Consider the following 26679-nt stretch of genomic DNA (forward strand, 5'->3'; position numbering starts at 1 on the left):
AAACAACACATTTCAGAGCACCTATCCATTTTATTTTTTTTATTTCATATATTTTTTATATATTTTTCAGGAAACCATAGTATTTCTCAGACCAATAAAATAACATCTAACGCAGTCATATTATGACGTTATGGCGTCAGCTAATGGGGATCCTAATAAAATGTCATTGAATTAAACAATTCAGATACAAACTGCATCATTAAGGCACTATACTTACGATGCAATTCAAACCTTAATGAACTCCATGTGTCCAGTTATTAAAAGGATAAAAAGTCTGGAACGAGTGCAGAGAAGGGGTCCTTTAACTAATTAAGAGTGTCCCCCTTATGACACAGTAACAGAGGAATGATTCACATAATGCAAAAAGCATTAAAAAGGCCATTAAGCATTCGCAACAAGAAGCTGGTGATGTACACTTTTAGAAAAAAAGGTTCCAAAAGGGTTCTTCGTGTGTCCCCATAGGAGAACCCTTTTTGGTTCCAGGTAGAACCCTTTTGGGATCCATGGAGAACCCTCTCTGGAAAGGGTTTTACATAGATCCAAAAAGGGTTCTTCAATGGGTACTCCTATGTGGACAGCCGAAGAACCCTTTAAGTTTCTAGATCGCACCTTTTTTTCTAAGTGTATATAGAACACATTAAGGGAGGGCCTCCTGAGTGGCGCAGTGGTCTAAGGCTGTGTCACTAGAGATTATGGGTTCAAGTTCAGGTTCTGTTGCAGCCGGCCGCAAAAGGGAGACCCGTGGGGTGGTGCACAATTGGCACAGCATCGTCCGGGTTAGGTGGGGTTTGGCCCACAGGGATGTCCTTGTCCCATCGCGCACTAGCGACTCGGTAAAAATGTTTATTACAGCAACATTGGCAGGCAAACGACAGGTCAATGGCAGGCATGGGTTGATAATCCTGAGTTGTGCGGCAAAGGTACAGGACGGCAGGCAGGCTCAGGGTCAGGGCGGGCAGAACACAGGAACAATCAAGAGACAGGAACAGAGGAGAAAATGCTGGTAGGCTTGACGAAACAAAACGAACTGGGAACAGACAAACAGAGAACACAGGTATAAATACACAGGGGATAATGGGGCATAGATGGGCGACACCTGGAGGGGGGTCACAAAGACAGGTGAAACAGATCAGGGTGTGACAGTGTGGCAGGCTTCTGGGTTTAGTGGGCAATGTGTCAAGAAGCAGTGCGGCTTGGTTGGGTTGTGTTTCGGAGGACGCACGCCTCTCGACCTTCGCCTCTCCAGAGTCCGTACGGGAGTTGCAGCGATGAGACAAGACTGTAACTACCAATTGGATACCATGAAATTGGGGAGAAAAAGGGGTAAATATACAATTTAAATTAAAATAACAAATAAGAACACATTAATGGCTGGTCGCTCATGTTGGTTAAAATGTCTTTAAACCCTGTAAAGCACTCTGGGTTTCTCAAGCTAATCAAGAATTACGGCCGGTTTTACACTGACAGCTTAATGGCTGGGTCAGTAAGGAGTTAACCCACTGCCAGTCCACATTCAGCACAATGCCATTTTATACAGAGAGTAAACTGAATATAATATTGGAAAATATATAAACATAATATGATTGCTTCCAGATCTGCTCTCTGCTCATTCTCTAGAAAATGGAATGATATACTAAACCCATTTAAATGACTACTGATAAATGGAAAACACTTAGGCTACCTCTGGGTTTACATAGAGTAGTACGTTACCTAGTGGCATGGCTGAGATACATGGCCATGCATTTTATTTAAGGCTGGTTACTTCCAATAATAAATTAAATCAACACCTAGTTTTGAGAACTCTAGTTTTAGAGATTTCAAGAGCTGAATATTAACATATTGTATGACATGACTGTTGATACCAGCTGTATCTTGTGTGTATTTCAGGAAAAACATTTGAATAAACCAATTATATGGTTCAGCCCTCTACATAAATTGAACATGACAAACCATGGCATGTTTCGGTGGAAAGGTGGAAAGGCGTTTAAAGCCATGTCCACTTCGGTATACAATGTTGTCAATAAAACAGTTATTTACCTTTTCAGTCTGCAGCTCTAACTAGTAGCTATTCAATCACACCAGTTTCGTTTTGCAGTGGTAGAGTTATTAGCGTACAGGCTTCTTGATAGAGAGCAGTATTAGTAGGCTATACGGTATGCTTCCAAAATGGCACCCTATTCCCATAGGGCTCTGGTCAAAAGTAGTGCACTGTATAATGTTTGGTACATTTAGCCATATTATGAGGAAGCTTCTCAACTCCTTTTTGTAGGAATGTGCTGCTGATATCAAAGCTTGTGACAATCATCTGCTCCAAAGGGATTGATTACAATCAGGAGTGTGTGGAAACTATCAGGATTGTTTCAAATAGAAATGACACGGAAACACTGCCTCAGTCCTTTAGCTGAAGAAAATGTTTTGAGGAAAGACACATTTGCATGATTTGTGCAAGGAGTACACAAGTTTGTTAATATTGCTGTTTGACTTTTATGTTTTTTCAACATTTAGAAAAAATTGCAATACTTGCCAGAAAATTAAACACAGCTCAATAATTAGCTTTAACAGTTCAGAATCTATTAATGCTACATCATTGTCACATAGCAAACCCCATTTCAAGTTTAATTAGTGATATGTACAAGATACACATGGTATACACCGTCCAACGAAGTGCTTACTTGCAGGTTCCTTCTCGACAATGCAACAAGATCAAGAAATAATAAAAGATAAGAATATGAACATAAAGTAAATGGCTCAGTAGGAACTGACAAGACCCTCAGCCTCCTCAGCAATCTTAATATCTTGGCTTAAGTTTTGAAGACCAAATGGTTTGCATATGCTCCTATATCAATAGAAATACAACCCCAAGCCTTTCAAATATGAGCTGTTGCTAACTGAAGCAAAGTTGAGATGATTATAGTAGTAGATAAAAGAGCATAGTTGATTCCACTTTCAATGGGTCATTTCCCACAGAGTGAGTCACAGTAAAGGTTATGAAGCGTATCGTTTCTTGGAAAGTAAGTTAAGTCACGTCACACACACTCTTCATCACAATTATTTGTATATATCAGCACAAGCGGATTCTCTGACATCCCAAATATAAGGAAAACACACTGTTTATATCAATCCAGAACAGACACTGGTCCATTTCCAAACCACAACTCTGAGTTTTCCATTGGAATTCATATCAGAAGTGTCAAGGACCTCCGAAACCCTGTTGCTCGACATTCTGAAGCCTATTTGCAAATGACCTCCTTCACCAGAGAGGAGGATAGAATAACAGTCTGCTCTCCATTCAAGGAGTACCTGGGACAGCTACTGCACAGGGCAGACGTGGGGAGAGGTGGGGAGCCAAGGAGTGTCAAAGCTGGGTAACAGAATCCTCACTGATATAAGGCCTGTTGCACCTCTTCCCACCCACCCAACCGCTGGTGTTCCATTTCTCTATTTGTGTTTTTCTATCCTGGTGTCCAGAGTTATTAGCAAAACGTTGGGCTCTCTCCTGACACACGGGTGTAATAAAGCAGACGTTAGTGGATTTGCGCACGGTGTCCATGTTCCAGATTTATATGATGGATGAGAGCAGTGTCTGGCTGCGTCAGGTCGTCTGTTCTAATAGGTCTCTAAGGAGCACAATCAGCCATTCCCGCTGCGCTCCAGATAAATAACGAGTGGGAGGATTCTGCTCCGGGGGTCCAGCAGGGACCAGGAAGGAAACCAGCGGCACGGCACCCTGAGAAAATGTCAATAATAGCATTTTTCTTTCAGACGGATAATGATCCTAATGTGGAGTGAAGGCAGAGAACAGGAGTTGCACACTACTAAAATATGTCCATATTTCCCAAATCATGGCCTATCTGTCCATTTGTGTGAATTCACAACGTTTCTAAATCCATGATGAAGGGTAGCGTAAGGTGTGCTGGCTCCCGGTTGAACCGCATGCATGAGCCCTAGACAGTTTCTCTTGCTTTGTGAGCCGTGAGTTTAACTCCACTGTAATGTTTATGTTCACTGGAAGCTGTCTCCTTTTTGAAGTGTTAAGCATTATACTGACAAGACCTCTTAATAAAAATCTACTTAGGGCACGGAAATGTACTGTTTTGGAACGGATGGACAGTTCTGGCTGGGTCTGATTGTGATAGATCTACAGCCTTATGGTTTGAATAAATGCACTATGAACATTTGGAACATAGAACTTTTTGGGACTATTAAGTCAAAATGGCTACAGAGGTGTACTCTTAAATCTCTAACCGGTACAGCCAGAACATTACTGGCCACACCTTGGAGCCTGGTTTCACTCTAGGTTTCTTCCTAGGTTCCTGCTTTCTAGGGACCTTTTCCTAGCCACTATGTTTCTGCCTCTGCATTGCTTGCTGTTTGGGGGTTTTGAGAACTGCTGATGTAAAAAGGGCTTTATAAAATAAATTTGAGTTGATTTGATACAGCCTCAAATCTCAATGAAATACTAAGGAATTTCCCTTAACAGACGTTTGAAAACTAAAAGGCCAGTGCAGCCAACAATAATGCTAACTTCCACAGGTTATAATTCCTAAGAAGCTGCGTTCATGAAATCAATCATTAAAATCAACAATATCTGGGATGAAGAAATGTAGATCCTAACTGAGCTGGTGAAACACAGAGAGCAGCTAATTACCATATTGAAAAGTTAGGGCACTAATTCCACTAAGTAAACTGACAGAGAGAAAACAAAAATAGAATAAAATATCTATTAAATTGCGCTTTATTAACTTGTCCCTGTATCTCACAGTAGCAACAGGAAATGTAAATTATTATGTGGATCAGAACAAATGGTCATTTTTGTAGGGGATGATACATTTCTCATTAGGGCAAATAAAGTTTGACCTTTTAAAGGAGAAATTACAAACTTTAGAAGCTTTTTTTAAACCTTGAATACACTACAATTTGCATTTCCTACTGTGCAGGGAAATTGTCTGCGACAACAGAGTGATCAAATTAAGATAGCATATCTGTAGGAATTGTAATAGGTACAGAGTGTTGCCAAGCTGCTTTCTAGTTCTGATGTTTGAGCTTGGAGCAAGGGAGAAAAAACTATTCTAGGTTGCCAGGCAGTATCTAGTGTTACATAGGAATGTGAAAATGTAGCTCTATCCTGAACAGAATATGGTATTGTTTTTCTCTCAACAATCCTGAGGAAAAGAGAGGGCCATTGGATTTACCATCAGAAATGGTGCTGTGAATGAATAACAGTGCTTTGTAGTGCTTTTTGTGAATCTGATGTGATGTATCACACTCAAACTGTATTTAGGAAGTCAGAAGATCAACAGGAGGCGCATAGAACTGTGCAATTACATCACATAAACAGTAATCATTCTCTATTCTAACTTATATTGGAGGATATCATTTTGATTCACTTAGCACATTTTGCCATACAATTTAGGCTAATTGCTATCTGTGACGGGTAGTTTTGAATTTGCTATGCACTTGGTGCTGATTTTGGCAACAACAAATGTGGATTATGTAAGCGATAAAGACCAACACCCACGTGCATCTCTATGGGTATAAAACATGACTCAGGGTGATGATGTGGACAAGACAGTAGAAGGTTTTATTTTTGACAGTCATGCAGCTATGAAAATGTACATTAATGATCTGGCTATTGGGAAGACTAAAGATAGCTTGGACTACATTTTCTCTAATGCAGCTCTCCATATGTAGTGTTCATGCTCTATTTCTGTCATCACAGACATGCTCCATAGCCACAGATGTTCTTCCCTAATCCACCTGTAAGTAGTAGTGGATAGAAGCCCACTGACCACAGTCACCCCTGCCCTGAGAGAGGGACTGACAAGTGGGAAACCTGCCCAGATGTAGCCCAGATGCTTAATAGCCCATTATTATTGTGTATGGAGCGTCTGTCTCCTGCTGGGCAAAAACTATTGCTGTCCCATGGATAGCTCCCCACCTCCCATATTCCCCGCTCCATATTCCCTCATCTTGAATGGAACTCCAGCTGTCTAGGAATCTGGAGGAGTGCCTCTCGTTTTGACATACCCTGCTGGATCCTTCACATCCGTCTCCCTCCCTGGAACTAATCAATCCCGACCCCGCACTCTGGCCACACCTGCTGCTCTCACAGTATACAGTAATGTATAGAATGCATAGATAGACTCAACACAGGCTGGGAACACTATGGGAATGGCTACCCATGGCACCAGACTGGTGAGGAGTGAGGACTGGCAGAAGACAAACTGTCCTCCCCGAGAGAGAAAAACGGTCATTTCCTGAGCAAAGGACTTGGTCATTCGGATGCTGCCAAATGATAGGGAGTTTATGAGGCCCATGGGCCTTGGCTGTAACAGTGCTCCTTAAATCCTCGAAAGCTGCCATTTTGACACGACACGGTTCTGGGTTCTATCACTGGCTCCTCGTTTCACACGCACTGTTTGCCATGGCAGGCTGGGCCCGGGGCACTGGGAGAATAAAGCATTAGAGGTGATCTGAGGCCAGGCCAGGCTCCACAGAGGTTACCCTGAGGTTGACTGTAGTGGTAGAGTGTAACGTGTAACCTGAGTGGCGCAGCAGTCTAAGGCACTGCATCGCAATATTGCAGCGTCACTGGGGTTCGATCCCAAGCTGTGTTATTATTGGGCGGTGCACAACTAGCCCAGCATTGTCCGGATTAGGGGAGGGTTTGGCTCGGGGGGGGCTTTACTTTGCTCTAGCGACTCCTTGAGGCGGGCCAGGCGCCTGCAGGCTGACTTCGGACGTCAGTTGAACAGTGTTTCCTCCGACACATTGGTGCTTTCAGGTTAAGCGAGTGGGTGTTAAGAAGCGCGGTTTGGTGGGTCATGTTTCGGAGGACTCATGACACGACCTTCGCCTCTCCTGAGCCCGTTAGGGAGTTGCAGCGATGAAACAAGATTGTATTCATGAATCTGGGGAGAAAAATTACAACAAAAACTCTCTCTCAGTATGATCTCTTTTCTCAATCAGGATATCAACTGTGCAAGTTAAAAGGATTCTGTTGATAATGACCTTCCTTTTTCTTGACCAAATATAGAAAACGGAAATAGAACATGTTTGAATAGGTTTCACTGTTTTCAATGTAGCAGTGAGTGTTCCAAGGTAAAAATGGAACACACCAGGGTTGATACAAGAAGACAATGCCATGAGGAAATGCAGAGGAAACTTTTCACCAAGGATAATGGAGGACCACCCAATGTAATTTCATTCCCTGGGCAGTATCAGTGACTGACACACGCACGCACGCACGCACGCACGCACGCACGCACGCACGCACGCACGCACGCACGCACGCACGCACGCACACACACACACACACACACACACACACACACACACACACACACACACACACACACACACACACACACACACACACACACACACACACACACCTCATTACTTTTATCACACAGTCACATCAGTGGGGTATTATATTACACCGCCACTTGTCTACATGTTGAAACATAAATGAATTACTGAAAGCATAACCATGTGCCATGTTGATAAATGCATTGTCATTTGAGTGGGCTCTACCTCTCCTACATAAAGGAGTCATGAGTGGGGAGGAGGAGAAATATGTTTACTCTTTACTGGGGTCTTAAGCAGTGTCTTGTTAAAGAAGTTATGAAGTGATACAAGGATGCTGGCAGAGGAGATGAGTGAAATATTTTTCCATGATAACAGTGTCAGTTGTGTTTGCTTTATGTATTAGAAAAGTAACATTTGCTGTGAATATTATCAGAAATCGCTGGCTTTTATTGGAATTACGAAGCACATTTCCTCTGCAACAGTGATGAATCACTAAGATTGCCTTGGTTTAACCGCAGGATCAAAAATCCCCAATCTCTATTTTTCTACAGCTTAGTGTTGACATATCTCTCAACGTTTCACATGAATGCCTTCGAAAAGTATTCAGACCCCTTGACTTTTTCCACATTTTGTTACGTTACAGCCTTATTCTAAAATTGATTAAATGAATTGTGTTCCTCAGCAATGTACACACAATACCCCATAATGGCAACGTGAAAAAAGTTGTTCAGAAATTTTTGCAACTACATTTAAAAGGAAAAACTGAAAGTTAGGATTGTGTTTTGTAATGAGAACAAGTGATAATTTTTTTTCCTTGTGTTATAATGAAATCAACATGTATAGCACAACAATGTGAACTATAAATGTGGGATATTCATTTGAGCCAGTTTGCTACATCAGGAAAATGATCCTGCACCAACAGGAGATGTGAATTATGTGGATTATAATTCATGGACATTTTTGTAGGGTTTGACGCATTCTATTAACCTATTAACTGCCCAGACTGGTATAATGAAGGTGTTCAATCTGGTAAAATCCCTGGTTATATCCCTGGTTCCTAAATTAGACAGGAAAAAACTAACATTCAATATTTCCTTAATAATCCTCCTTTATTCAGGAGTTTGGTCTGGTACAGTGACTATTGTACAAATGTGTGGCTAACCGGGATATACTTTCACATTTATTCATAGAAGACTAAGTTCAGAATGAAGGTCAGTCATATAACGAAGTCTGTTTATGCATCTCAGCAGGTGACAAAACAGCAGGAATGCAATTATTTTGTTTGATTCACTGTCACTCACACATGTTGGACCTCCTGTTGTGAACTAATGAGACAATGTTTGTTAACACGGTGCCACAAAGACAAGCAAGCTGTTTATCTATGCAGGATTCAGGTTCAGACCTAGGCCTACTATAGGCTATGTAGGCTAATGCAAGCCAATTTGCCATCTAAACCTCTGGGTTTATAATGAGCGGACAGTAGTGGTCTGGTCAAAAAGCTCCCCAGTAATGCTCAAGTACATAGTTGTGTTCCCCTGCTCAGCAAGAAGTCTAAACCAAGACTTAAACCCAGGCCTCAATAATGCCTGATAAGAAAGAGCTATGTAGCAACATGTCCCCTTGGTTTAAGTCTTGGTTTACACTTCTTTACTTATTATGTTGTTTTCTGTCCAGTTTATGTTCCGTTCTGTTCATCGTACTGTTTATTGTTTTCTATATTTATATTGTAATTAAGTTTGCTACAGCTTATTTCCCTACTTCACTGAGGTTGAAAAGATTTTGGCATGAGCCCTCAAATCCTCAAAAAGTTGCACCATTGAGAACATTTTGACTGGCTGTATCACTGCTTGGTATTGCAACTGAACCGCTCTCGATCGCACGCGCTACAGAGGGTGGTGCGAACAGCCCAGTACATCACTGGGGCCGAGAAAGGAAGGCCCGGAAAATTGTTAAAGACTATAGCCACCCAAGCCATAGACTGTTCTCTCTGCTTCTACACGGCACGAGGTACCAGAGCAACAAGTCTGACACCAACATGCTCCTGAACAGCTTCTATCCCCAAGCCATAAGACTGCTAAATAGCTAACGAAATGGCTACACAGACTTTGCATTGACCCTTTTATTTTTGCACTGACTCTATGCATACTCACAGGACTCTACACACTAACTCACTCACACTGACACTGACACTGACACTCCAACACACACACACACACACACACACACACACACACACACACACACACACACACACACACACACACACACACACACACACACACACACACACACACACACACACACACACACACACACACACTTAATTTGCTCACACACACATTACATGCACCCACATTCATAGTGACTCTGCACACACACTCACATACAATCATCATATACGCTGCTGCTACTCTGTTTATCATATATCCTGATGCCTAGTCACTTTACCCCCATACATATCTACCTCTACCACTCCAGTATCCCTGCACATTGTAAAAATGGTATTGGCACTGACCCTGGAACTGACCCCGTATATAGCTTACTGACCCTGGAACTGACCCCGTATATAGCTTACTGACCCTGGAACTGACCCCGTATATAGCTTACTGACCCCGTATATAGCTTACTGACCCTGGAACTGACCCCGTATATAGCTTACTGACCCCGTATATAGCTTACTGACCCTGGAACTGACCCCGTATATAGCTTACTGACCCCGTATATAGCTTACTTACTTTCTGGTGTGTTTTTGTTCTACTTTACTTAATTTTATTTTATAGTACTACTGATATTGATTACTGAACTGTTGGAAAAGCAAGAAAGACATTTCACTATACTTGTGCACATGACAATAAAACTTGAAACTTAAACGCCTCACCTTGAGCATTGCACCGTTACCATCTTACTGCCTCATCACGGAAACCTCCACCACTAAGAGTGCTACTTCACAATAGACAAGATACCTCTCTCATCTCTCTCATTGTTGTATCTGTAAAGACAAGATACCTCTCTCATCTCTCTCATTGTTGTATCTGTAAAGACAAGATACCTCTCTCATCTCTCTCATTGTTGTCACGCCCTGACATTAGAGATAATTTTTATGTCTCTATTTTGGTTTGGTCAGGGCGTGAGTTGGGGTGGGCATTCTATGTTTTGTTCTATGTTGTCCTTTTCTATGTGTTTGGCCTGGTATGGTTCCCAATCAGAGGCAGCTGTCAATCGTTGTCTCTGATTGAGAACCATACTTAGGTAGCCTGTTCCCACCTGTGTTTGTGGGTAGTTGTTTCCTGTTTTGTGTTTTTTCACCTTACAGGACTGATTCGTGTCGTTCACTCTCTTTGTTGTTTTTTTGTCATTCAGTGTTCAGTTTATTTAATTAAATTTACTATGAGCACTTACCACGCTGCGTGTTGGTCCGATGATTCCTATTTCTCATCATCAGACGAAGAGGAGAGTCGTTACAATTGTTTTATCTGTAAAGACAAGATACCTCTCATCTCTCTCATTGTTGTATCTGTAAAGACAAGATACCTCTCTCATTGTTTTATCTGTAAAGACAAGATACCTCTCTCATCTCTCTCATTGTTGTATCTGTAAAGACAAGATACCTCTCTCATCTCTCTCATTGTTGTATCTGTAAAGACAAGATACCTCTCTCATCTCTCTCATTGTTGTATCTGTAAAGACAAGATACCTCTCTCATCTCTCTCATTGTTGTATCTGTAAAGACAAGATACCTCTCTCATTGTTGTATCTGTAAAGACAAGATACCTCTCTCATTGTTGTATCTGTAAAGACAAGATACCTCTCTCATTGTTGTATCTGTAAAGACAAGATACCTCTCTCATCTCTCTCATTGTTGTATCTATAAAGACAAGATACCTCTCTCATCTCTCTCATTGTTGTATCTGTAAAGACAAGATACCTCTCTCATCGCTCTCATTGTTGTATCTGTAAAGACAAGATACCTCTCTCATCTCTGTCATTGTTGTATCTGTAAAGACAAGATACCTCTCTCATCGCTCTCATTGTTTTATCTGTAAAGACAAGATACCTCTCTCATCTCTCTCATTGTTGTATCTGTAAAGACAAGATACCTCTCTCATCGCTCTCATTGTTGTATCTGTAAAGACAAGATACCTCTCTCATCGCTCTCATTGTTGTATCTGTAAAGACAAGATACCTCTCTCATTGTTTTATCTGTAAAGACAAGATACCTCTCATCTCTCTCATTGTTGTATCTGTAAAGACAAGATACCTCTCTCATCGCTCTCATTGTTGTATCTGTAAAAACAATATACCTCTCTCATCGCTCTCATTGTTTTATCTGTAAAGACAAGATACCTCTCATCTCTCTCATTGTTGTATCTGTAAAGACAAGATACCGCTCTCATCTCTCATTGTTTTATCTGTAAAGACAAGATACCTCTCATCTCTCTCATTGTTGTATCTGTAAAGACAAGATACCTCTCTCATCTCTCTCATTGTTGTATCTGTAAAGACAAGATTCCTCTCTCATTTCTCTCATTGTTGTATCTATAAAGACAAGATACCTCTCTCATCTCTCTCATTGTTGTATCTGTAAAGACAAGATACCTCTCTTATCGCTCTCATTGTTGTATCTGTAAAATCATGATACCTCTCTCATCTCTCTCATTGTTGTATCTGTAAAGACAAGATACCTCTCTCATCTCTCTCATTGTTGTATCTGTAAAATCATGATACCTCTCTCATCTCTCTCATTGTTGTATCTGTAAAGACAAGATACCTCTCTCATCGCTCTCATTGTTGTATCTGTAAAATCATGATACCTCTCTCATGTCTCTCATTGTTGTATCTGTAAAGACAAGATACCTCTCTCATCTCTCTCATTGTTGTATCTGTAAAGACAAGATACCTCTCTCATCTCTCTCATTGTTTTATCTGTAAAGACAAGATACCTCTCTCATTGTTTTATCTGTAAAGACAAGATACCTCTCTCATCTCTCTCGTTGTTGTATCTGTAAAGACAAGATACCTCTCTCATTGTTTTATCTGTAAAGACAAGATACCTCTCTCATCTCTCTCGTTGTTGTATCTGTAAAGACAAGAAACCTCTCTCATCGCTCTCATTGTTGTATCTGTAAAGACAAGATACCTCTCTCATCGCTCTCATTGTTGTATCTGTAAAGACAAGATACCTCTCTCATCTCTCTCATTGTTGTATCTGTAAAGACAAGATACCTCTCTCATCTCTCTCATTGTTGTATCTGTAAAGACAAGATACCTCTCTCATTGTTTTATCTGTAAAGACAAGATACCTCTCTCATCTCTCTCATTGTTGTATCTGTAAAGACAAGATACCTCTCTCATCGCTCTCATTGTTGTATCTGTAAAGACAAGATACCTCTCTCATCGCTCTCATTGTTTTATCTGTAAAGACAAGATACCTCTCATCTCTCTCATTGTTGTATCTGTAAAGACAAGATACCGCTCTCATCTCTCTCATTGTTTTATCTGTAAAGACAAGATACCTCTCATCTCTCTCATTGTTGTATCTGTAAAGACAAGATACCTCTCTCATCTCTCTCATTGTTGTATCTGTAAAGACAAGATACCTCTCTCATCTCTCTCATTGTTGTATCTGTAAAGACAAGATACCTCTCTCATCTCTCTCATTGTTGTATCTATAAAGACAAGATACCTCTCTCATCTCTCTCATTGTTGTATCTGTAAAGACAAGATACCTCTCTCATCGCTCTCATTGTTGTATCTGTAAAATCATGATACCTCTCTCATCTCTCTCATTGTTGTATCTGTAAAGACAAGATATCTCTCTCATTGTTGTATCTGTAAAATCATGATACCTCTCTCATCTCTCTCATTGTTGTATCTGTAAAGACAAGATACCTCTCTCATCGCTCTCATTGTTGTATCTGTAAAATCATGATACCTCTCTCATCTCTCTCATTGTTGTATCTGTAAAGACAAGATACCTCTCTCATCTCTCTCATTGTTGTATCTGTAAAGACAAGATACCTCTCTCATCTCTCTCATTGTTTTATCTGTAAAGACAAGATACCTCTCTCATTGTTTTATCTGTAAAGACAAGATACCTCTCTCATCTCTCTCGTTGTTGTATCTGTAAAGACAAGATACCTCTCTCATTGTTTTATCTGTAAAGACAAGATACCTCTCTCATCTCTCTCGTTGTTGTATCTGTAAAGACAAGAAACCTCTCTCATCGCTCTCATTGTTGTATCTGTAAAGACAAGATACCTCTCTCATCGCTCTCATTGTTGTATCTGTAAAGACAAGATACCTCTCTCATCTCTCTCATTGTTTTATCTGTAAAGACAATATACCTCTCTCATATCTCTCGTTGTTGTATCTGTAAAGACAAGATACCTCTCTCATCGCTCTCATTGTTGTATCTGTAAAGACAAGATACCTCTCTCATCGCTCTCATTGTTGTATCTGTAAAGACAAGATACCTCTCTCATCGCTCTCATTGTTGTATCTGTAAAGACAAGATACCTCTCTCATCGCTCTCATTGTTGTATCTGTAAAGACAAGATACCTCTCTCATCTCTCTCATTGTTTTATCTGTAAAGACAAGATACCTCTCTCATCGCTCTCATTGTTGTATCTGTAAAGACAAGATACCTCTCTCATCGCTCTCATTGTTGTATCTGTAAAGACAAGATACCTCTCTCATCTCTCTCATTGTTTTATCTGTAAAGACAAGATACCTCTCTCATCGCTCTCATTGTTGTATCTGTAAAGACAAGATACCTCTCTCATCTCTCTCATTGTTGTATCTGTAAAGACAAGATACCTCTCTCATCTCTCTCATTGTTTTATCTGTAAAGACAAGATACCTCTCTCATCTCTCTCATTGTTGTATCTGTAAAGACAAGATACCTCTCTCATTGTTTTATCTGTAAAGACAAGATACCTCTCATCTCTCTCGTTGTTGTATCTGTAAAGACAAGATACCTCTCTCATCTCTCTCATTGTTGTATCTGTAAAGAGAAGATACCTCTCTCATCGCTCTCATTGTTTTATCTGTAAAGACAAGATACCTCTCTCATCTCTCTCATTGTTGTATCTGTAAAGACAAGATACCTCTCTCATCTCTCTCGTTGTTGTATCTGTAAAGACCTGTGGTGTCACTTTTAGTTTCTGATCGTTTCTATAGCAACGGGCCGCCCAAGTTCACTCCCGAGTGGTCTAAGGCACTACATCTCAGTCCCAGAGGCGTCACTACAGACCCTGGTTCGATTCCAGGCTGTATCACAACCAGTCGTGATTGGGAGTCCCATAGGGCAGCGCACAATTGGCCCAGTGTCGTCCGGGGGAGGCCGTCATTGTAAATAAGAATTTGTTCTTAACTGACTTGCCTAGTTAAATAAAGGTTAAATTAAAATGTTAAATTTAAAAAAAACATACAATATAGCATGTCAGAGATGATTCTGCAGGCCCTACTACGGAAAGACTTAGTCGTCCTCTACTCTCGGCTAAGATTATGTATTTGACATAGGGGAAGTATTTAGGCAGATGTTGATCTGTGAAATTTCAAAAGTAGACTACATTTAGCTATAGGTACATTTGCCGCAGTGTTTGGTATTAATCCACAGATTCATGTGACTTCAGTAAAGACTATCTTCACAAGCATTTAGGACAATACCTACTATTTATGGAATGGATTAATCATTCAAAACGCATGGTTTTCTCTGTTGGTTTCCTTGTACTGAGTTAGTTCTGAGTCAGTCTATGGTTGCAAAAACCAGGATTTCTGGAAAACCAGGAAATGTATTGAAAGTTCATAGAATTTTGCAACCCTAGCTCAGACACTGTCTACAAAGAAGAGGAAGAGAGGGCCTACCATCATTCCAGCATCTTTGATCCCCAGGGCCTGAAATTGTTTTCTCAACTGATAATGTACCTCTGCTACCTGTGGAACAGAGAGCATTGAGAGGAGTATTTCCACAGAAATGCAAAAAGAAATGCAATTTCCTGAAGCTAAAAAAGACACTTCAATAATATGAAGCAGTGTCTTGGAGAGGTAGATACCTTATTGTTGAGTCAAGCATTTCGTGCCTAATCCTCGTTCTAATGCTTCTTCTGTTAAGCAATAACAATGGCTATTGGGTCCAGAGGGAAAGACTTCCATGCGTCACGCACAGCGATCCGTTCTAAAGACTCTGCATGTTCGCTCCGAGCGGCTGGCCCATGCCGCTCAGATCAAAGCCCCGATAGGTCACCGGCGCATTCCGCAAAATATTTGCTTGATAACAGCTGGCAGATTTGCCATATAACAACATAATAAGAAAAATACCCTCATAAGGAAATGGTAAGCCCCTCTCTTCCAGCTCGGACTCCTCTGGATGCAAAAGGCAATATCGTAACGTGATGAAGTAGGTCATGAAAATGGAAGACAGATGTGATGTATTTCCTTGGGTGCTGGACACAGGGAATCCATGACTTAATGCTTAATGCCCTGATGAAAATGTGCATTTATTGATAGAGAAGCAGGATATCAGATCGCATGAGATGTGCTCCTCAGAGATGGAACGTTTTTTAGTGAGTTCAGACCTTTTTCATTATAACGTTTAAAGCGTCGTCGTGGTCATCTTACATGGCTAGAATACAAGGTTCTCAATCTGCTCTGTCATGTAGGTGTGCATACAAAAGCTCCCATATGGCAGCAGCGAACAATACATTTATTATGAAAAATGGCCAAGCGCATCACTGCTCTCCTAGTAAGTGACTATACTTGCTATTATTGGCTATTATTGACCATAACATCCTTATGGCATTACTGGATGTAATCTGTCATCATCTGTCCTCAACTTGTAATGCCTTGCTAATAATGCCTGATGGAGTTATTAGTGGTACATAAATACCTGTAATGCTGATAGGTATATAGCTAGGCAAAATAAGAAATATTATGATGTGGAGTTATTGTGCGTGAACACCCTTACATGTGTGCCTGTTTCTCTCATTTCAGAACTATTACCTCACTTTTTGGCAGCGAGGAGATGGATTAACCTTTTAATTAATTTGGAGACGTGAGTGGAGCAAATGGAGAAAGCATTAGCCACAATAGAAAATAGTGACAAATAAAAATTGATTTGAACTGGCATTGCGCAATATAGGCTTCCACTCTAACGGCAGTCACCACACATACACAGAATGTATTTTAACTGCTTGTGCATTTATAGAATGGTGTCCAAGTCAACCATATCATATGGTTAGCATCTGAAAGGGATTGGAATGTCCACAGCCCTGCTTTCTGACATGTTTGATCATGATTTGTCATGATAAGAGCATACCTGCATTGGGAGAATACAGTTCCAAAATGGAACAGACAATGACAATGGCCTTTGCACATGACATTTTGAATGAATCAATAAGGAACCCTGGTCACCATGGGGTGTTCACATCATGCGAGTGGCCATCAGGCTCACACATGAGAAACATCACAAGACTGACTCCCATGTCTGAAGGGTTACTGGGTAGGACTTCTGCTTGTCAGCGGGGTCAGAGATATGGGGCGGGGAAGGAGGGGGCAAGACAGGTAGGCCACATGTAGACACTGTGTTACCCACCCTTCCCTTCCATATGGGAATGTTTACTTCCCCTTTGTGTTGTACAAAGATGAAAGCAGGAGATCAGTTTGAGCTGATTGTGTGACACATTTTAGCAAATTTGCAGGGGAACTTCAAATGCCTTGTAAAACCTTTTTCCATAGCCTGCAAGACCACCCCATTATGTCTGAAACCCTTTATGAATAGGAGGTAAATATGCCTTATGCCTACGGACTGTATACAGTGCCTTCGGAAAGTATTCAGACCCCTTGACTTTTTCCAAATTTTGTTACATTACAGCCTTATTCTAAAATTGATTAAATAAATAAAAATCCTCAGCAATCTACACAATACCCCATAATGACAAAGCGAAAACAGGTTTTTAGAAATGTTTGCAAATGTATTACAAATAAAAAACAGAAAAACCTTATTTACATAAGTATTCAGACCCTTTGCTATGAGACTCGGAATTGAGCTCAGGTGCGTCCTGTTTCCATTGACCATTCTTGAGATGTTTCGACAACTTGATTGAGATGTTTCTACAACTTGATTTACCAACCTGTGGTAAATGCAATTGATTGGACATTATTTGGTAAGGCACACACCTGTCTATATAAGGTCCCACAGTTGACAGTGCAAAAACCAAGCCATGAGGTTGAAGGAATTGTTCGTAGAGCTCAGAGACAGCATTGTGTCGAGGCACAGATCTGGGGAAGGGTATCAAAAAATAGCTGCAGCATTGAAGGTCTCCAAGAACACAGTGGGCACCATCATTCTTAAATGGAAGAAGTTTGGAACCACCAAGACTCTTCCTAGAGCTGGCCGCACGGCCAAACTGAGCAATCGGGGGAGAAGGGCCTTGTTCAGGGAGGTGACCAAGAACCCGATCAGGCCTTTATGGTAGAGTGGCCAGATGGAAGCCACTCTTCAGTAAAAGGCACATGACAGCCCGCTTGGAGTTTGCCAAAAGGCACTTAAAGAATCCCAGACCATGAGAAACAAGATTCTCTGGTCTGATGAAACCAAGATTGAACTCTTTGACCTGAATGCTAAGCGCCACATCTGGAGGAAACCTGGGACCATCTCTACGGTGAAGCATGTTGGTGGCAGCATCATGCTGTGGTGAAGTTTTTCAGAGGCAGGGACTGGGACACTTGTAAGGATCGAGGCAAAAACCTACTCCAGAGGGCTCAGGACCTCAGAATGGGGTGAAGGTTACCTTCCAACAGGACAACGACCCTGTTGCACACAGCCAAGACAACGCAGGAGTGGCTTTGGTCTCAATGTGCTTGAGTGGCCCAGCCAGAGCCCGGACTTGAACCCGATCGAACATCTCTGGAGAGATCTGAAAATAGCTGTGCAGCAAAGCTCCCCATCCAACCCAGCAGAGCTTGGGAGGATCTGCAGAGAAGAATGGGAGAAACTCCTCAAATACATCACTGCCAAGCATGTAGCGTCAAACCCAAGAAGACTCGAGGCTGTAATCACTGCCAAAGGTGCTTCAACAAAGTAGTGAGTAAAGGGTCTGAATAGTTATATAGATGTGATATTTTCAGTTTTTTATATTTAATACATTTGCAAACATTTGCAAAAACGTATTTTTGCTTTGTCATTATGGGGTATTGTGTGTAGATTGATTGATGTGGGGAAAAAACTATTTAATCAATTTTATAATAAAGCTGAAGAAAACATGGAAAAATTATTTTACTTTACGAATGCACTGTATATCAGTATATAGAAGGACGTCATGGGAATGTTGTTTTTGAGGCTAAGTGTGACATGCTAAAGTACTGTAAATGTAAAATAAACTTTCCAAAACTGTCCCCCTAAAATACTCAGACAGACAATGAAAGCAGAACACCATTACTTTATTGTGGAAAAAAAGCAACATTGGGAAAGTTTATTCTGGCGCATCGTTTAAGGAAAGGCTACAAATCTTGATCATTTATACAAATACAACAACTTTAAAAAAATACAACTTTAATTTAGTAAACTCTCCGAGTGCTCTGTGAGTATGATTCAGCAATACAACCCACCGCTTGAAATCCCTGAGCAGAGAGACAGAATGAAACACTTATTTCCATCTTCATTCATACTATAATTTGTTCATAAACAATTTATACACAAGAGAAATTAGCACAACTTGTGATGGGGGGTTGTGGGAGTGGGGTGGAAGGTGTGAAGGTAGAATAGTTTATTGTGATAACCTAGTTCAACATTTCACTATAACAGACAAATAGACATGGTGACCATAGCTATATACAACACAGTGTTGTACAGTGTTGTGCTGTATGGTCAAGACCATCACAATCGTCAGCACTGTAACAACCAGTAAGACCATCCAGCTAGAGCCAGACACATTGCCATGCTGTGACTCCAATACTGGCAGACAGACATGAGAACAGAGGTTACGTACAGAGTGGAACAGGGCTCATACATTTTTTTTGTTCAAGAAAGAACAAGGCAACTATCAGACTACTAACTTCATAAAGCACTGGATATGATCTTGGATGTATGGGGTGACTGAAGTTAAGTGGACAGCAAAAGAAATGGCAATGCTTTAATACTTTTGACTTTTTGGTAGCCATTGAATTTATTGTCTATGATGAACTTATTTTTTTTTAATCAAATGCAATATCTTAGCATAATCAAGATACACCTGTCAGAAAATGGTGTTAGGAATCAAATAGCTGTATAATATTTTTTTTCAGTCATATTGCAAGGCAAAGTCTTCCAGACAAATGTGTACAGGTATATCACATTTCTTGAAGGGAAATTAATCTATATTTATCTTACCAACTTCCTTCAACATACATTTAAAAAGATAACACAGTACCAGCTGGTTTATATGCCAAGATAACACAAAGAAATAACTTACAAATATTAAACCGCCCGGTGGCTGTGGGCTTCTTTACAATAAACAGAAATGTCATAGCGGGATCATCTCCAAAATACTTTTTCTTCCTTCCAAATGTAAGATACAGTTGATAAACGGTGGTAAATGTTTTAATGACAAGCACCAAGTAGATGTTAATTACACATAATATATACAAAATGGATGTTTAAGACCGAGAAGAGTGAGAGAACATTATGTTTTGATATTATGGAAAATACTTCACATCTTACAGATACTGAACCTGCTGGGCATTGACCTTCCCTTGCAAGTCAGACTATTGTCTCCATTATAATGTATGTGGCTTTTAACTGTATATATTAAACTTCATGTATACATACAAATAAAATAACATTTACGTTTTCAAAGCAATATTACATAAAAAGATTCCCTCAGACAAACTAAAGCTGTGCATTGTTATGTAAAGGAGTGCATCAATTAGACAGCTATTTTGGTTAGGAGATTTCAGTCATCAGTAATGGCTTCCGACTGTCCTCTAATCATGTCTGAAGACAGGTCATCAGTATGAATCACGAAGGAAGGGGAAGTCCTCAGTTCTCTGGTAATGTCCAAACCTCCAGCTAGCATGCCAACTTATAGGGGCTAATGTTAGTACCATCGGAAGTTAGTTGGCCATTTCCTTTCATAACACATTACTTTCCTCTAAGACAAATATCCAAGGACACATGAGTAGCCTACACAGGAGCCATGTGATGTCTCTCTATGAAACAACAAGCTTAGTGAAGGAATGTGAAATTCTCTGCTACATTTACATGGAATAGTTTCACACCTTCAATTAGAAAGGTATAATAGAGTTTGCAAATAATGACAGACATTTCCTTCAGTTCAAAGTCATTTCACCTTTCCCTCTGACAAATGTATTGGCATTTTATTTCACAACTACCACTGTTTTTTGGCAACAATATTCTATGGATCTATATCTTTAAGGGTGGGAAATACTCTGAGCTCTCCATGACTGTTACATGAGGGCAGGTGTCCCATTTATAAGGTATCACATTGTTTTATCTTGTGGAAGTGTTATTTATAAGTCTATTAGTGGGTTCCCTTTTTATCACTCAGTGATGCTCAACAATCTGCTACATATCGTTTGCAGGCATGGTGCTGTAGGTCTCAATGTCCAACAACATGTCAAATCAGTGAAATCTCATAGGCAATCAGAATCAATAATTAATCAACCCTGACCTCCACTAGTTGCCTATTGGGCAAAAAACGGTTTCCATGTCATTTCCACCTCCAAATTCTATGTGATGACGTTGAATCAACATGGATAACAGATTGGATTTGAAAATAGTTAACGTAAGGCAATTGTCTTATTTTCACTCAGCATTTTACTTAAATCCAATAACATGGTGATTTTGTTGTTGTTGATTTCACATTGAATTCATGTTAGTTGACAACTCAACCAAATGTGAATCAAAACTAGACGTTGAACTGATGTCTGTACCCAGTGGGTGTGTTAAATTTGAGAACAAACCATAACTGACAAAGCTGTAAAGTCCAATACCATGCCACGAGTTCCACTGATATGCACAGAAGCCAATGAACTGACTTCAGACGAAAAACGTAATTAGACGGTGAGTAAAAGTAACTTCTGCTCCACTGCTCCTGCTTCAGAGGGCAGCGCCTTGGGAAGTCTTTTTTTCCTGTCACTCGCACACACTTTTAATCTTGCACTGTCCCAGGACAAACATTGTCCTAAAATAATTTTTAAGCATCTATAACTAATTCAAAACCTAATTAACCACAAAATATCAAGTTTGTACCTATGGCCCACTTCAAGTTAAGTGCTCTGGTCAAGAATCACAGATCCTGGGAGAGCACCCTTTTTGGACAAAGTTCCAGAAAGTTATCATCATAAATGTAGCGCTCCTCACAACAGACAGTCACGAGGAGCGTTCTGCTGTCCTCCCCCTTCCTCACCTTCCCAGTCTCTCCTCCCCCCATCCTCTGAGGGTGCAGCAGGTCACTTCTTCCCCAGGCCTGCTGCACAGATGGCTGGCTGGCTGGCTGGAGAGCGAACTCACAGCCCCATGGTCCTGAGGCCCTGTTTCTCCATGATGTTCCACAACTTGCGCAGGTTGGACTGGGTGATGGTGTCGTCTGGCTTCAGCTGCAGAGCTCGCAGGTAGTTGGTCTCCGCCTCCTGCAGCTTCCCGTTGAGATGGAGAATGGCCCCTAGGTTCATCAGGGCTGCTGGGTACTGGAACACAAGAGCAGGACAGTTCAGTTCAGTTCAGTCATTCTCAGAATCACATCTCACAGAAGGCAACACTGCTTAAAATAATGGTTATCTTTGGTTCTTTATAGCACCATTTCTTCTAGCAGTATAGAAAATCTTTGTTCAAATGTCACTCTCAATGTTCTCTTCAGTAATCGCAGACACTAACAGTCAGAGATGGATATGAAGGGGAGTGAGTATGTGGTTGGGGGTGGAGTAGAGTGCTGAGAGCACAGTTAGACCTATTGAAGCAGTAGCAGAAGTGGCAGGAGAGTAACAGTCTCCTACAGTACAACTCAGTCAGACCCCCCAGAGCTGTTAGCTCATTAAAACATTTTATTAACCTCCCACTAACAGCCTCTGTTTTGACTGTGGAATTAATTGCATAGATCATATATAATGTTACAACATCCCAAGGCTGACAGCCATAAAAAGATGTTTGGATATAAATAATGCAAGTTATGTCATATCTACTTAGTTTATGAATCTAGACTTGGTCGGATACATTATTTAATAAGGAAAGCACTTCTCGAAAGAGACGGCATGACAGTCCACTAACAAGTCCTGAGAAAATATTGATAGGACAACGATTAAAGTTGAAATAAAGTAGCAGAACAGTTTTAATCACATAGAAATTGCTGGGGGGTTGTTTGACTAGAATGGAGCCATTTTATTGCCTGAAACCAAGCTCTACCTCAATACAGAATACTCAATCCTCTTTATCGTACAGGCCTACTCAACATGCTTTCAGTTGACCTATTACAATAATGTCTGATTGCCAAAACAGAGGACAAATGTCATGATACTGTAGGTTAATTCAGTCAGCCAATAGGATTAAGTAGTCATTTTTCAGACCTTAAACTAAATCTGTCTCAGTTAACAGGACCAATCTCCAAAGTTACACAGCATACTGTGACAGTAGTGATATGCTATTGGACCAGACATCTAGACCGCCCAGGCCATAGTGCCCTTCTCAGGGGGTGGTGTCAGGACTTCTCCATGTCCCTCTGTTTGGGGCTCCACATCTGAACCCAGCTCTTTGAAGTGAGACACATGGATTAATGTCTTTTAATGCATTTTCCTGCTGATGCCATGAGGTAAAATACCAGAGTCAGTTCAAGGGATGTGTCACCCGGGATCGTAGGAGAGTAGTGTTCAGATCCCAATCTAAATCAAAACAATCCAGAGCAAAACAAGAGCAAAACAATCCAGAGAGACGTGAGACCAAGGAAGCGTCTCACGTCTCATATTCATTTGGAACATAATTCATTGTACTTGTGTAGTTACGCTACTGTTACAGAGTAATAACACATGGCTTTATGTTATGGTTGACTAATTACTGTTTTGAATGTAAAGTTCACTTGAGAGCATGTCATGAGAGAGATCAAAATAATTCTAACTAAATAATGACACATACTGGGTGAGTTGCTGAACTGCACATGCATTGATTATTTTCTGATAGTTTTTTCTGATTTGCTATTTGTCAAGTGTAATCTGCCTCAATAAAATGACTAATAACAGTTTGTAAAGTCATAGAATATAATTCTGCTGTTTTTGTGACTTATAAGTAATTATCACACATAGGTATTTGCCTCATGAAACGCCATGTGTTTATGTCATCATGGTTTGACATTTTCACAAATTTCACCAAAAGTTTATAAAATACTTAATTTCTTCCCCTCAGACCATAAACCACTGTGGAGTAATTCTGCTGCCAATACTGTAGCATGGCAGGGGAAACGTGTCTATGAACGGAATGGGAAATGCTGCTTGGCAAAGGTTTACACATTTCTAAACGGACCCCACTATGCACATTAGTATAAACAACAGCGTCTTGGTGATATATTAAAAGTTGACATGAAGAACTTAAATCTCTAGACTCAATTCATGTCCTTAAAACAAAAATATTTTTCACCTTGCATGTTGTAATTGATGAAACAACATCAACTGTGTGGAACAAATAGAAACTGGACTAGTAATTCCAAATCATGTTGTGTGCTAGCTAATAATAGATACAGGCACTGTAACCGGCAAAATAAAGGAAACACCAAACAGAAAATGTCCGAATAGGGCGTTGGGCCACCACGAGACACCAGAACAGCTTCAATGCGCCTTGGTATAGATTCTACAAGTGTCTGGAATGCGTCACCATTCTTCCACGAGAAATTCCATAATTTGGTGTTTTGTAGACGCTGTCTCAGGTGCTGCTCCAAAATGTCCCAATTGGGTTGAGATCTGGTGACTGAGTCACACACACACACACACACACACACACACACACAAATATATTTTATATTCATGACATCGTCGCTGCTCACGTTGCTCCCTTTGTGCACTGAGTGCTAGTGTGCATGTGATGTTGGTCTGTATAAACCGTATTGCAACCTGGATATAGACCGTCCATGAATCAAAGTATGCGAATGTGAGTTGATGTAAAGAATATTTACTGGTCTGTGGTGTGTAATGAGGAGCAACCAGACACCGCAGTTGACATATTTATGAAACTGACTGAAAAAGAAAATGACTGTAAAAACTGTTAAATCTCTGTGGATTGATGAGAAATTGAAAAATGTTATGGTTGAGAAGGATGAGGCAAAAAGAATGGCAAATAAGTCTGGCTGCATAACTGATTGGCAAACCTACTGCAAATTGAGAAATCATGCGACAAAACAGTACAAAACGAAGAAGAAACTACACTATGAAACCAAGATAAATTATATAAAGAATGATAGTAAAATGCTTTGGAGCACCATAAATTATTGGGAAAAAAGGCAAACTCAACTCCCTCATTCATTGAATCAGATAACTCATTCATCACAAAACCCACTGATATTGTCAACTACTTTAAGGATTTTTTCATTGGCAAGATTAGCAAATTTAGGCATGACATGCCAGCAACAAATGCCAAACCTACACATCCAACTATTGTAATTTTGAATTCCATAATCTCGAATTCAGAGTGTGGAAGAGGTGAAAAAATTATTGTTGCCTATCAACAATGACAAGTCACCTGGATCTGACAACTTAGATGGAAAATGACTGAGGATGATAGCGGACGATATTGCCACTCCTATTTGCCATCTCTTCAATCTAAGCCTACAGTAAAGTGTGTGTCCTCAGGCCTGGAAGGAAGGAAAAGTCATTCCGCTACTCAAGAAAATAAAGCACCTTTTACTGGCTGAAATAGCCAACCAATCAGCCTGTTACCAACCCTTAGTAAACTTTTGGAGAGAAAAAATGGTTTGACCGGATACAATGTTATTTTACAGTACATAAAAGCAATTTTTTTAGGGAAGGGCATTCAACATGCATGGCACTCAGACAAATGACCGATGATTGGCTGAGAGAAATTGATCATAAAAAGATTGTGGGAGCTGTTTTGTTAGACTTCAGTGCGGCTTTTGACATTATCAACCATAATATGCTGCTGGAAAAATCTATATGTTATGGCTTTACTGCTATACTGTGGATTGAGAGTTACCTTTCTAACAGAACACAGAGGGTTTCTTTAATGGTAGCCTCTCCAACATAATCCAGGCAGAATCAGGCATTCCCAAGGGCAGGATGGTGGCAAAATTGCTGTTATAACGTTTATCCAGTGTATCTATGCATTTAACTAAAGTCACAATGTACTAATGTGACTTGCTCCCTCTGCTAGAACACTCCCCTTTGTCTAAGTGACTGACTCATGGTTCTGGACTTAAGGTCAAATTTAGCAGTAGACTGGACTAAGCTCTGAGAGACGAGCAAGACAAATGGTTTCGGTTCCTTTTAGAAACAGTGTCGAGACAATGAGCATTTAGAAATGGCGTGACATTTATCAACAAGACCTCACCACAGGCCAACCGCAGCTTCTCATAGTCCTTTGGCTGTACATTGGGGTCACCAACCAGTGCTTCCTCACGGCTATTGTTCTGTTTGGTTGTCACACCACCCAAAGGGGGGTTGTACTTTCATAATAAAAACCTTTTGAGAGATTGTTAACCGCTCCAGAATTGCAATTCTTTAATAAAAGTTGTTGTTTGAAGAATCTACAGTCTCTCTTCTTTTCTGGTTAGAATTTCCATGACAGTAGCTATCTAGGCCCCTTTTTTCAATCTTTACTAATGACCTGCGTCACTCAACATTATACACATCAGCTACTACAGAGAGTGAAATCACTGCAACACTTAACAAAGAGCTGCAGTCAGCTTCAAAACGAGTGGCAATAAATAAGTTAGTCTTAAATATTTACAAAACGAAAATAATTTTATTTTTAAAATACAATTTAAAGATAAATTCTCGTTAATCCAAACACAGTGTCCGATTTCAAAAAAGCTTTTCGGCGAAAGCAGAACATATCATTATGTTAGGTCAGCAACTAGTCACAGAAAGCATACAGCGATTTTCCAACCAAAGAGAGGAGTCACAAAAAGCAGAAATATTGATCAAATTAATCACTAACCTTTGATATTCTTCACCAGGTGACACTCCCAGGACAACATGTTACACAATACATGTATGTTTTGTTCGATCAAGTTCATATTTATATCCAAAAACCTCAGTTTACTTTTGGCTTTGCCTCCAAAGCATCCCGTGAATTTGCACAGAGCCACATCAAATCACAGAAATACTCATAATAAACATTAATAAAAGATACAAGTGTTATTCACAGATTTAAAGAT

General features: G+C 40.3%; 1 protein-coding gene across 1 annotated transcript in view; it reads right to left on the reverse strand.

Moving 5' to 3' along the window:
- Nucleotides 1–18735: 18735 nt before the first annotated feature.
- Nucleotides 18736–26679, reverse strand: part of LOC139584482 (protein O-mannosyl-transferase TMTC2-like) — a 159482-nt gene continuing 151538 nt past the window's right edge. The window contains exon 12 of the mRNA XM_071416398.1: nucleotides 18736–21997. Coding sequence (XP_071272499.1) covers nucleotides 21818–21997 — 180 coding nt within the window. The 3' untranslated portion in view covers nucleotides 18736–21817. The remainder of the gene's footprint in view (nucleotides 21998–26679) is intronic.

This window comes from Salvelinus alpinus, chromosome 9 (genome assembly GCF_045679555.1).
Source record: "Salvelinus alpinus chromosome 9, SLU_Salpinus.1, whole genome shotgun sequence".
In the NCBI taxonomy this organism is placed as follows: domain Eukaryota; kingdom Metazoa; phylum Chordata; class Actinopteri; order Salmoniformes; family Salmonidae; genus Salvelinus; species Salvelinus alpinus.